At 50.1% G+C, this 13,118-nt stretch overlaps 1 protein-coding gene across 1 annotated transcript in view; it reads left to right on the top strand.

The window, feature by feature from the left end:
- FAM178B (family with sequence similarity 178 member B) overlaps positions 1-13,118 on the top strand; it is a 97,429-nt gene that overhangs the window by 41,352 nt on the left and 42,959 nt on the right. The window contains 1 exon segment of the mRNA XM_061210911.1: positions 11,346-11,464. Coding sequence (XP_061066894.1) covers positions 11,346-11,464 — 119 coding nt within the window.

Below are 13,118 nucleotides of genomic sequence, written 5' to 3'. Positions count from 1 at the left end.
GGCCCCTTCCTCTCCCCAGGTGCTCATTATTAACAGTTTCTCGTGATGATTTCCAGGAACAGAATTAATGCACAATCCGCATAATGTATGTTTTTATATTTACAGGTTGTATTTACACCATCTTTCTTCCGTCGTTTCGGTATTCATCTGAAATTGCCTCCAGTGGAGAGTTTCTCTTCTAAGAGTTTCCCAGCTCTCTCCCTGGGTGTCAGGAGAGGCCGCAGCCCACATAGCACAAGTTGGACAGGGTTTTCTCCAGAGTTGGGAGGGGGGGGGTCCTGGAGGTAGATGAGCCCCCAGGGTGTGAAAAGAAAACATTAACACTTACATTTACATTTTAACTCATCTTTTAAAAAAAACAGTTTTGTTGAGGCATAATCGACATACGTTAGCCTATACACATTTAACGTGTACAACTTATACACGAAACACAGGTATATACCCATAAAACTGTCACCACAATCAAAAAATAATATCCGTTGTCCTCTGCCCTCCAAGTTTTCTTGTGCCTCTTTGTAATTAATTCATCTCTCTCCCCTTTTGTCCCTAGGAAACCACCGATCTACTTTTTGTCACTGCAGATTAGTTTGCATTTTCTGTAATTTTATATAAATGGAGCCATGCAGTAGGTACTCTTTTTTTTTTCTTTGGTCTGGCTCCTTTCAATTACTTTGAAATTCACGCAGGCTATTGTGTGTATCAATAGTTTATCCCTTTCAATAGCCGGGTGGTATTCTGTTATGGGGCAGTACCACAGTTTGTTCATCCAGTCACCTCTTGGTGGACGTTTCGGTTGTTTTCAGTTTGGGGGCTATTAAAATAAAGCTGCTATAAACATTGTTATGCAAGTCTTTGTGGGGAGGTCCCTTAGGGTAAACATCTACAAGTGGATAGGCTGGGTCATACGATAAATGTGTGTTTACGTTGTTAAGACATTGCCAAACTATTTTTCTGTAAGTGGTCATACCATCTCCACCAACGGTGTGGGGGAGTTCCAGTTGCTCCACATCTTCCCTACCACTTGGTATAGTCAGTCTTTTTAAGAAGTATGTAGCGATAGCTCATTGTGTTTTAATTTGCATTTCCCTAAAACCTGATGATCTTTGCATAGGCTTATTTGCCATCTGTATATCTTCTTTTTTTTTAAATAAATTTATTTTATTTATTTACTTATTTATTTATGGCTGCGCTGGGTCTTTGTTGCTGCACGTGGGCTTTAGTTGCAGCTAGCGGGGGCTACTTTTTGTTGCGGTGCACGGGCTTCTCATTGCAGTGGCTTTTCTTGTTGTGGAGCACGGGGCTCTAGGTGCGCGGGCTTCAGTAGCTGTGGCTCGCGGGCTCTAGAGCACAGGCTCAGCAGTTGTGGTGCACAGGCTCAGTTGCTCCGCGGCAACTCCGGGATCCTTCCGGACCAGGGCTCGAACCCATGTCCCCTGCATCGGCAGGTGGATTCTTAACCACTGTGCCAGCAGGGAAGCCCCATATAGTTTGTGCATCATATTTAAGAAATATTTGTGAAATGTGTGTTACTGAGATCTTTTCCTATTTTCTTCTAAAAGTTTTATAATTTGGTTTTATAATTTATAATTAAAATAAGTTTTATAACTTATAATTAGCCTTTCATTTAGGTCAGTGATCCATTTCCAGTTAATTATGTTTATGGTGTAATTTAAGGTTAATTTTTTTACATATGGCTATCCAATTGTTCCAACACCATTTGCTGAAAAGATTATCCTTTCTGAATTGAATTACCTTGGCACCTTTATCAGAAGTCAGTTGATCATGTGTGTGTGGGTCTGTTTCTGAACTCTATTCTGTTTCATTGATTTTTATGTCTTGATTACTGTAGCTTTATAAGTGTTGAAATCAGATAGTTTGAATTCTTCAACTTTGTTCTTTTTCGAAGTCGTTTTGGTTCTTCTAGGTCCTTTGCATTCTCATATAAATTTTAGAATGAACTTGTCATTTTCTATAAAACAAAACAAAACAAATACCACTGCAATCTTTATTGGGATTGCACTGAGTCTATAGAACAATTTGGGGGAAATTGACAGTATTAAGTCCTCCAATCCATGAACATGGGATATCCTCCCATTTATTTGAATCTTCTTTAGTTTCTTTCAACATTTCAGTATACAAGTCTTGCAATTCTTCTGCTAAATTTATTCCTAAATATTGTATTTTTTGATGCTATTGTAAATGGAATTGTTTTCTTAATTTCATATTCAAATTATTCATTTCTAGTGTACTGATACACACTTGATTTTTGCAGATTGGCCTTGTATCCTACAATCTTAATAAACTTGTACTTTGCTGATAATTTTTATCAGGAATGTATATTGGATTTTGAGATAATTATATGGTTTTTCTTCTTTAGTCTCTTAATATGGGGAATTACACTGACTGATTTTTGAATGTTTATTCCTTCATCCTTGCATTCTGGAATAAATCCTATTTGGTCATGATATATTAATTTTTTATGTATTGTTGGATTCAACTTGGTAAATTTTTGCTGAGAACTCTTACATTTATGTGCATGAAGGATATTTATCTGTACTTTTCTCTTTCTGGTTCTGGTATCAGAGTAATGCTGGTTTCATAGAATATGTTAAGAAGTATTCCCTCCTCCTCAATTTTCTGTAAGAGTTTGTGTAGAACTGGTATTATTTCTTCCTTAAATGTTTGGTAAAATTAGCCAGTGAAGCCATCTGAGCTTTGCTTCATTGTGGGAAGATTTTAAACTACAAATCTGATTTTTAAAAATATATATATGGTTATTTATGATATCTTTCTTCTTAAGTAAGCTTTGTTAGTTTGTGTGCATTCATCTTAATTGTCAAATTTATTGATATAGACTTTTTCATAATATTCTCATTATCCTTTTTTAAAATTTATTTATTTATATTTTATTTTTGGCTGCATTAGGTGCGTGGGCTTCAGTAGTTGTGGCTCATGGGCTCTAGAGCGCAGGCTCCGTAGTTGTGGCACGTGCGCTTAGTTGCTCCGAGACATGTGGGATCTTCCCGAACCAGGGCTTGAACCTGTGTCCCCTGCACTGGCAGACGGATTCTTAACCACTGAGCCACCAGGGAAGTCCTTATTATCCTTTTAATGTCCGTTGAATCAATGATGATGGTCTCTTTCTCATTCTGATATTGGTAATTTGTGTTTCTCTCTACTTTCTGATCAGTCAGGTCACAGGTTTATCAACTTTATTGATCTTCTCAAAGAACTAGCTTTTGGTTTCATTTATTTTCCTTACAGTTTTTTGTTTCTATTTCACTGATTTCTGCTCTTACCTTTATTTCCTTTCTTCTGCTTGTTCTGGGTTTGATTTGCTTCCCTCCCCACCGCCGCCCCCCAGTTTCTTAAGGTGGAAACTTAGATCACTGTAGCTCATGTTAAGTTCTCTTTTTAATATGTTATATCACATACATATTAGTATCACTGTGCAATTACATAGCTTATAAATGTGTATTTGTTGGAGGTATAACTTAAAAAATTTTAATGACAGATATGTACCATCAAAAAAGTTTGAAGACCAGCAGACCTAAATGAGAAGGAAATCCAAAAAAGAGGGGATATATGTATATGTAGAGCTGATTCACTTTGCTGTACAGTATAAACTAACACAATATTGTAAAGCAACTATACTCCAGTTAAAAAAAAAAAAAAAAAGTTTGGAGACCAGCAAAAGCATTCTTTGATTGGAGCTCTGGGCAGACTCATTATTGGATATTTTGAGCAGCGACATATCATGGGAACACAGGGATGCATGATTGGTGATGGCGTGTAGGATGGGGTGGATGGAGTGGAGACAGGGTGTCCGACAGTCACTCCCTTGGCAAAACCCTGCAGCAGCGTTGGAGTGGCATCAGGACACAGGTGGAACTGGGCAGTCAGATGCCCAGTTCTCACCTGAGGGGCCAGCACTGAGCACCAAGGATTGTTTTCAGAGTTAGCAGCAATTATGTATGTGAAACACCTCGTGTACAGGGGACACTCAAAATGATAGCTGTTATCAAAACAAAAATGTACTTCTTTATAAATCAGAGATCATTAGATAAACTGAAGGAACTAAGCAGCACAAATGTTCTGAATACTGTCTGTACCTCTTCTTAATTTTTGTAGTTCTGTTTTGGCCATTTATCTCTCAGCCTATTCTCAGCTGGTTGGTTTTTGGTTTTTCTTTTTGTTTCCTCACATGGTTTTCAAGCAGTCAAAAACCCCTTAGTCTATAAGATCCGGTTGACGCTTTCTACTCTTCGCGGTCTTACGAGGAGTTGTCCTCCCTTCACCTCATCTGTCTCCCATGGTGGGCGGGGCAGTCTCCAGCTGGAGTGGCAGGAAGCAATCCATCCAGAGCCCCTGGAGCCTCCCGGACTGGAGGCCCAGCCTGTGGACAGTGGCCCCTCAGGGTTCCACACGGCCTTGTTATTCGTGGATCACACACGTGCAAGGAGCACTTACATGCCAGGCACAGGGCCCACTCTGTGCTCATGTGTGGGTGCCCTTCACTTCTGAACTTCACAGGGCAGGTGCCTCTATCCCCAGGCCCCGACAGTCAGCCCGGGATCCAGGTCTGCCGCCCCAGCACCCTGGTGCTGCGAGAGTGTTGTGTAGACCCACATGGGCAGGAAGACACGTTGAGGACCACCCGGGAGATCCCCACCCGGCACCAGCTCCCTCGGAACTGTGAACTATCGTTGGCTCAGCACGGCCCCTCCAGAGCCCTCAACTGGAACATGACAGTAACAGTAATTCAGCTTCATAATTGATCCTCATTTTTGAAACATGTTATTGTCTGTGGTGATGATAAAAGTAGTTTCATTAAGGATAATAGCTAACATTTCTAGAGAGCTCGTGCCAGGCACTGAGCCCAGGGCTTTGCCAGTCTCATTCAGTCACCACAACCATCCAACAAGTAGATACTATTATTTTCCCATTTTACAGATAATTAGGGGGCTGGAAAGCCTGAGCTTCATACTCTCTGTATGGAGTGCACAGTTTCCTATGTGGTCAGCCTGACCCCCCAGTCCAGCTCATTTTATCTTTTTCTCTGTCTTGCTCTCTGTGCTCCGGCCTCAGTGACCTTCTTTCCCCCACCCCCGATCTGTCCTCCTGCTGCAGGGCCTTTGCATGTGCCGGTCTCTCCACCCAGGATCTCTCTTCCCTCCTCCCAGCAGCTCCCTGGCTTTTGCCTTCTTCACTCCACCTCTTCCTTGGGCTCACACGGCCTCTCTAGCATTGCCTCCTGAGGGAGGTCTGCACTGCCCCCCCTCCCACCCCCCATCCAGCCCCGCCTTCCTCTACTCCCACTATCCCTTTCCCATTCTTTGTGGCTCTGGTTATAGCTGATGTGTGGATTCTTTGATTCATATTGTCTCTCCCGATGGGCTGTGAGCCCCAGAGCTCAGGGACCATGTCTTTGCTCGTTTTTGTTGTACCCTTCACTTGCGTTCCTGGCAGCTCCATGAGCTGAGTACGCAGTAGGACGCGGACTATATCCGTTGAATGAGTGGCCACGTCTCCGGGACTGTGTGTGTTGCCCACAGCAGACGTCAGCATCTCTCCCCACCAGGTCCTCTGAAACCGTGCGGTCAGTCGGCTGGGGAGCTGCCTGTCTGCTCCTCCAAGGTCAGGACACGGGGTCCGCAAGCCCCGTGGGGACCAGCATGCGTGCTTTACCCCAGCTCAGCGGGCATCTCCCTGCTCCCTGGACCTTTGACTCCGACCCACCACCTGTACAGCCGGGTCACGGGGTGCCGCTCCATGAGCTGCTGGGCTCAGGTAGCTTTGCTCTCCCAGAACACACATAGAATAGTACCTGGCACAGGATTTTTTTCAACTCCCAGGTGGTCGTGACGTGCAGCCAGGCTGAGAAAGGCTGGGAGTGAGGCTATGAGCCCTGAGAGTGATGGGGAACTGGGGCTGCCTTCCTTTCATTCCTCCCTCTCCCCCGCCCGCATTATCAGCCAGAGCAAGTGAGGATGGGCCCCAGGGTGCCGCTCTGGAGTGAGGGCCACGGCTTTCCTTAGCTCAGTGGTTTCCGAACTTGGCTGGTATTAGAATCACTTGGGAATTCTTAAAAATTCCAGAACCCAAGCCACACCCACGCTAATTAAACCACAGTCACTGGGGGGTGGGACACAGGTGGCAGCAATTTTTGAAGCTGCTCCCTAAGTGATTCCAAACTGTGCAGACAAGTCGGAGAACCACTGCATTAGGTTCTTAGCTGGGCCCCCGATCCAGAACATACAGCAGACACCACCTTCCCTTAGACTGTCTGCTGCCCAAGGTGCTGTGTGTGGAGACCTTTTCTTCTGTTGTTGTTGTTGTTGTTTTTTGGCGTTTTTTTTTTTTTTTTTGGCTGCGTTGGGTCTTCGTTGCTGTGCACGGGCTTTCTCTAGTTGTGGTGAGCGGGGGCTACTCTTTGTTGCGGTGCGTGGGCTTCTCATTGCGGTGGCTTCTCTTGTTGTGGAGCATAGGCTCCAGGCGCGTGGGCTTCAGTAGTTGTGGCATGCGGGCTCAGTAGTTGTGGCTTGTGGGCTCTAATACGCAGGCTCAGTAGTTGTGGCGCACGGGCTTAGTTGCTCCACGGCATGTGGGATCTTCCCGGACCAGGACTCGAACCCTTGTCCCCTGCATTGGCAGGAGGATTCTTAACCACTGGGCCACCAGGGAAGTCCCTGGTGTCTTCTGTTTCATTTTATTCCAGAGGTCAGGACCAGTCCCAAAACTGCAGGTTCAGAAATCCAAAGTGAGAGAGAACCGGTGGGCCATGGAGTCAGGGACGTTACTGGGACGTCTTTGGTTGAGTCTGAATCAGTCTCAAATTCTTGCTTTTGAAACTTGAGAGGGTAGTTTGCTGCTGCCTTCCTGAGTCACACTGAAGGGGCCTTGCATCCTTAAAAACAACCCAAGAATGTGTACTAAAGTAGCAAAGTGAGGAAGTAGCTGCCTGGAGGTGAGACATAATAGCTGAGCCTCTAGCAACCACCCTGGGCTGCCAGGTGGTCTTGAGAAGGCGAGGCACCTGCTGAGAATGGTGGAGCCGCAGCGTCACCCAGGCTCCCGCAGATCAGTCAGCTCCCCACTGTGTGGCGCCCACTCCAGGCTGCTTTGTCATCAGAGAGAAATAAAACTCTAGCTTATTAAGCCCAGGTGGGTTTTTATTTTGTTTGGGGGCTTTTTGTTATTTGCAGCTGAATCTAATTCTAGCAGATGCCATGGATTCAGTGGTTTGGCTCAATGCAGGTCTGTCCTACACTCAGGGCCTGGAATGCTCAACGGTGTTAGGTGACACAGGGCAGTGGTGTGAGTTTCGGAGGGCAGGGCAGAGGAGAGGTGGCCTGGGGACGGCATCACCTGCCCTGCACACACCCTCAGCTCGTGGATCAACGGACCAGGGGCTGACAGAGCCTCTGTGTGTGTGTGTGTGTGTGTGTGTGTGGGTGGGTGGTGTGTGCACGTGTCTGTGTGGTGGGGCGTGTCGGTACGTGTGTGGGGATGTGAGTAGCGTGGTGTGTATGTGTGGCTGTGGCGGGCGGGTGGATGGGTGTATATGTGTGTGGTGAGGCGGGGGTGTGGAGGGGTGGGTGCCCGCTGCGTTACATGCAGCGAGGTAGGCAGGGAGGCTGTAGGGCCCCGTGGGGAGGGCCTGAGCTCCGGGGAAATGGCAAGAAAAGGGAAAACAAGGGGCCAGCAGGGTGGGTTGCCCAGCAGAGAAGGAACAAGAAGGAGATTAGGAAGAAAGCAGGCAGCGCAGGTCTGGAGGGGGAGCCAGGGGGCGTGAGAGGCCAGAGTAGCAGCGAGTGGGTCTGGGTCGGGGCCCATGAGGGTCCCGCCGCCAGGGCGGTGCTTCGTGGGGAAGCCGTGAGGGGCTCTGTCCCGTGCTCATGCTGTAGCTGGGGCAGCGAAATGTGCGTGTTCTTGAAATGTGGGCTGGGTAGGATTTTGTGTTTCTACCACACACTCGTATCATCCCTCTGATAACGTCTCCTTCGCCCTTCGTCCTACCCCACAGACGGGTGGGTCTGTGGGCCGGACCCCTCCCCTCCCCTCCCAGGCCTCTCTGGCCCTGTCCCCGTCCCCTCCCGCCGTCCCCCACCCCTGGGCCTGGCACCAGCTCCAACACGCCGGGCTCCTGGCTGGACCCAGGTCTCTGCAGGGCTCTTCCGCCCGCCCGTAGCATCGCCCTGCGTCACCCTGACCCCTTTCCTTCCCCGCCACTTACATACCCTGGCACGGCATGTTTATTTTTCGTGAGCGTTGTCTGTTTCCTCACGAAACCTTCAGCTCCATGACACCAGAACTTTAATCGCCTGCTGTTCACTTGCTGTTTGTTGACTGAATAACAGTTTTAAATGACTAGGGCTAGAGCTGATTGACTAAAGCCCGTGATGTAGAACAAGTTTAAGTCTAAATACAAGAGTGCTGAGGGGAGTTAAGTAATCAGAGTTGGGAGGATAAGAAACCATACAATTTTAAGCCTCCCCTAAATGTTATGAGCCCCACCCACACTCAGGTGTGTGATGGGTCAATAGCTTGCGTTCCTTTGGGAACCAGCACCCCCGTTACAGCTGACGGGGAGTCCGCCTGCTGTGGCACTGAGGGGTCTCAGATGGTGTCAGAGAATCAGGACCCAGTCAGATGGCGCCTGCAACACCCAGAATGCTCCTTAGCAACTCAATTTGGGGGCGGGGAGGGGGAGGACAAGGACAGATGTCTGAAGACTCCGCTCCCCTAAGGCCCAGGATGGGACCTGGTGGGTGTGAAGAAGGGGTGAGGAGGCCCGGGCAGGGGTGCTGGCATGGCCAGTGCTGGGGAGGTTCTCGGGATGTGTGTGGTTTTCCCATTCTGTGCAAATGGTGCCAGGAGAGTGGGTTACGTGAAGCAAAGCGGCTTCGGAGTCGCAGATGGAAAAGTCACTTTTATTTCAGACCTGATGCCTTTCTTCCCCTGACTTCCCCCGAAGCCTCAGTTCCATCCCAGGAGAGCTTTCAGGCTCACAGTTAATAAACAGAGCCCAGATGCACGGGGCCGTTGGCGCTGGCATTGGACACGGCCCAGGGCCCTGGTGCTCCCCCGGGGGATCACCTCAGATGACTGTGCTGTGGGCGTAGAGGAGCTGAGTTCGCGAGACTTTTCTTCTGTGTCAGCTCTCCAGAAAACCCTCCTTCGGGGCAAACCGTGCTCGGGAAAAGCTGAGCGCATGGCCTACTTACGGGCAGCGTTAATTACGGGCTCTCGGGTGCCTGTCCTCACTTAACCAACTTCCCGGGCTGTCAGATGGGGACTGATTTACCCCGAGGTGACCCAGGCCCCTTTCTCTGACCGCTCCTGACACCTCAGCCCGGGTGGAGCGGGGGTGTGGAGTAATCGCCGGGGAGGCGCAGGGAGAGGGGCCAAGGCCAGGCTGGGCCTCTGGCCGGCGGGGTCCGCACTGTTGCTGTCATGGGGCTTCAGAGCAACAGAGGCACCTGCGGGGGCTGCCGCGGGGAGCCGGGTCCAAGGCTGCGGGCAGGATGTCGCCGCCCAGCTGGGCCTCTGGGGCCTTGCCCTCGGTTGATTGTCTTGCCACACCGTCTTCCCCTCCCTGGCAAGGTCACCGGCCACCCGCACCGTCCCCCATGGCTCAGGCTCAGGGAAACAGTCCTCTCTCATTGTGTTTTGCAGCCTTCATTCTTCCCAGCTCGTTTGTGAAGCGGGCAAGGGGTAGCATTACCTTTCTCGGACTTGTTAAGCTGCCCAAGAGGAAAAAAATAAACAAGAAGGTTTTTCCTCCTCCCAGAGTCTCATTACTTGTTGGGTGAGCCTCGACCCGTATACGTTTCCAGAGAGAGACACTCGATGCCGACCGGCCGAAGGCTCGTCCCGGGACGGGACTCAGACCCTCTGCCGGCCGCTCCACCGTCTGCTGGCTCTGCAGCCACGCGGGACCGTGGCCGAGACATCTCAGCTCATTTAGGATGCCCTGTTTCTTGCCTTGGGTCGCTGGATGTGCCATGCTCTTCCATGCTCTTTGTCATTTCTGTCCCTTTGCCGGGCGTGTGCTTCCCACCTGCCGTTCCGCCCCCCCAGCCCCCAGTTAATTTCCTCTCCCCTGAGTAGGCTCCACACCTTTCACCGGCTTAGATTTTTGCAGGAACACACTCTCTTGTATTTGTTTATCTGCCTGACTCCTCTCCCTCCTAGACTTGAGCTCCCTGAGGTCAGGGGTTCTACTGGGTTGCCTTTTTGTCTTTGGTGACATGGTGGGGTCCATCGAGGGGGGCCCTCAGGTGGGAAGGTTCAAGCCTGAGCTGCTCATGTGCTCCTGGCCCAGCTTCCACACTCTTGATTCCCACAACTCACCGGCTGTCAGATCCCTCATTTGCATTCTCAGCACTGCCAGCTTGTGACTTTTTTCCAGTTTCCCTCTCAGTCATGTACTGCTTGGTCAGGTTTGTGTAGGATGCTCTCCGTTCATGTGTTCATTCATTCATCATTCATTCATCCATCCATCCATCCATCCACACGCTGGCCACTCCTCTAGGCTCTGGGTGTGCAGGGATGAACAGCACAGACCTAGTCCCTGTCCTTGTGGGATTTACATTCTAATGGGGAAAGACAAACAAGAATCAATCAAATCAATACATAAGATGATGTGGAGGAGTGAGAGGGTGGAGACGTGGGCTCTGCCTCTTGATGAGGCTGTGGACGCCGCAGTGCAGAAGAGCGGGATGCAGAGGTGCAGCCGTCTCTGGGAAGTACGCTCCACCGCGTTGCCTAAGGTTTTTCCCCTTTGTTGATGTGGTCAGATTATCGTTCATGTCTTGTTAAGAGAGAATGTCCTCGAAGCTCGAGCTTGCTGAGAAGTTGCGTCCCGGGCTGCAAAGAGGGCCCCTGGCAGGGACGGTGGACCTGGGAGTGCCCAGACATTGCCGCCAAGGCGCTGTTGAGTCCGCAGTAGGTGCAGAGCTGGCCTCAGCCCTTGGTGGCAGAGAGCCCAGGGCCGCGGAGCCTGGTGTCTCCTGAGTCTTGCTGTCTTGAGGCCTCTGGTTCAGGACTTGGCATCTGGCTCAGCTCGGGGCAGCTCAGTGCCCCAACGGCTGCCTGGTGGAGATGGTCAGTGTGCCGTCCTCCCCGGTCCCTTGCACGTCAAGGTGGCCATAGCTTGAAGACAGCAGAATGAATGTCCAGGTTCCCAAAGCGCCAGCAAGTATCTGAAACCACTGGTGGCTTCACCGCTCCGGATAACACCCGTGCTGCCCGAGGATGGGGCTACCAGCCCCGCTTGTGGGCGCAGTGCGGCCTGTCCTGCTGCGCCCGCCCTAACCTCCCGCCCTTCCTTGGCCTGACAGATGCGGACACGAGCTTGTGGTGCCCCTCGCTGCAAGAGGTCACGGCCGCGTTCCACAGCCTGGGTGCCCACAGCCCTGCTTTGCAGCCCCCGGGTCCCCTCCAGCACGGTGGGAGGTGAGTACCACCCCCTCCTCAGTGTCCTTCCTCATGCGGTCCACAGCCACTGAACGCAGTTCAAACCTATCCAATCGTGTACATTAAATGTGTGTAGTACCAATTACACCTCAGGAAAAATGTAAAAAACAAAACAAAACAAAATATTACCCACAAAATAGACTCTTCTAAACATGTATCCATGCTAGGAAACACTAAAGTATTTCCTTTTCTGTAAATGTGATACGCCTGGCCGTTCATTGTACAAAGCTCCATTTTCATTATTGTTGGTGGTATCCAGCCTTGGCTCAATAAGCATTTTATGAGTTAGAGAAAGGAAAGATTTCCTCTGATGATTATTTTAAATTATGTGCTTTTTTTTTTTTTTTTTTTTTTTTTTGGCCATGCTGTGCGGCTTGTGGGATCTCAGTTCCCCGACCAGGGATTGAACCCGGGCCACAGCAGTGAAAGCCCGGAATCCTAACCACTAGGCCACCAGGGAACTCCCAAGTTATGTGCATTTTTTGAGGTTAAAAAAAAAAGTTACCAAGCTCAGGCTCTAGCCCAAACGGTGAAGCACAGAGTCTGAGGGAATCGCAGCACACAGGTACCCCTGAATATAGTTTCGCACCACGAATGAACGGCATGTGATACAGCCTCGAGGCGATGCGAAGAGCCAGGCACAGCTGAGTCTTGCTGCTCTGACTGGCATTTGTTCCCGCCCCTTCTTGACTCAGCTCTCGCCACCCCTCCTCTCCTAATATGTGTCCCAATCTCTTTGGTCTGTCTCCAAGCCCCTCCTGGCACATTACCTAGTATCAACTCATGGCCAGCAAGGCACAATTTTACACGTAATTTCCACAGTGCTCCACTTTGTGTCGTGGGTGCCCCCTTTGTGCCCTGGGCAGCGATGCTAATTTGTCCCCACCCTCTAGGGACAGAGCCGTACGATACATAGACGACTCGTGTTGGGTGGATGGGTTGTAAAGGTGTCAGTTATGGCACCTCCAAACTCTCTGTTGAGAGTTCTTTGAGCAGTTGGTTTGAGAACCCCAGACAGGCTGCTGCGTGGGAGCCCTCTCCCTCCTGCCGACAAGCCCTCAGGGCACTGTGGTGGGCGGATGTTTCTCTAGGGGAAGGCCAAAGCTTTCTTAAGAACCTGTTCCACGACTGTGTTTGGTAATTGTCTGCCAAACCAAACCAGACCAAACCACACTTGCTCTGCTGTAAATACCCTGCCCATGTGCCAGCCTGCCGTGAGCGATGGGGAGGGGGATGAAGCTCCGCCCGCTTGCCTGCTGCCCACCTCCTGCTGTGCGGCCCAGTTCCTGACAGGCCTCGGACCTGTACCGGCCCGGGGGTTGGGGACCCCTGCTCTAGAATATTCAGGGAACACCAAGAACATTCTGGTGTCTCTTCCACCAAGAGTGTGGCGTCCTTCACGGTTACATGGGCCACAAGAGAATCTTCAGGGCAGGCAGTCTTCTCTCTATCGTCCTCCTCGGAGGCTCATCCCGTGTCAGTTGGTTCCACGTCAGGTGCTTCTCCGTTGACCTCTAGGGTTGTCACCATCTAAGGCTCTGCTGGCCGAACAGATGCCCTGGGGCTCCTCTGGGGTACCCACAAGCCTTGCAGTGGCCAAGACTGGAAATGAGGGCACATGTGGGCGCACGGCTTGG

The sequence above is a fragment of the Eubalaena glacialis genome, chromosome 14 (assembly GCF_028564815.1).
Source record: "Eubalaena glacialis isolate mEubGla1 chromosome 14, mEubGla1.1.hap2.+ XY, whole genome shotgun sequence".
NCBI classification, from domain to species: domain Eukaryota; kingdom Metazoa; phylum Chordata; class Mammalia; order Artiodactyla; family Balaenidae; genus Eubalaena; species Eubalaena glacialis.
The sequence above is the reverse complement of the archived record's forward strand: the minus strand, read 5'-3'. Positions and strand labels throughout refer to the sequence as shown.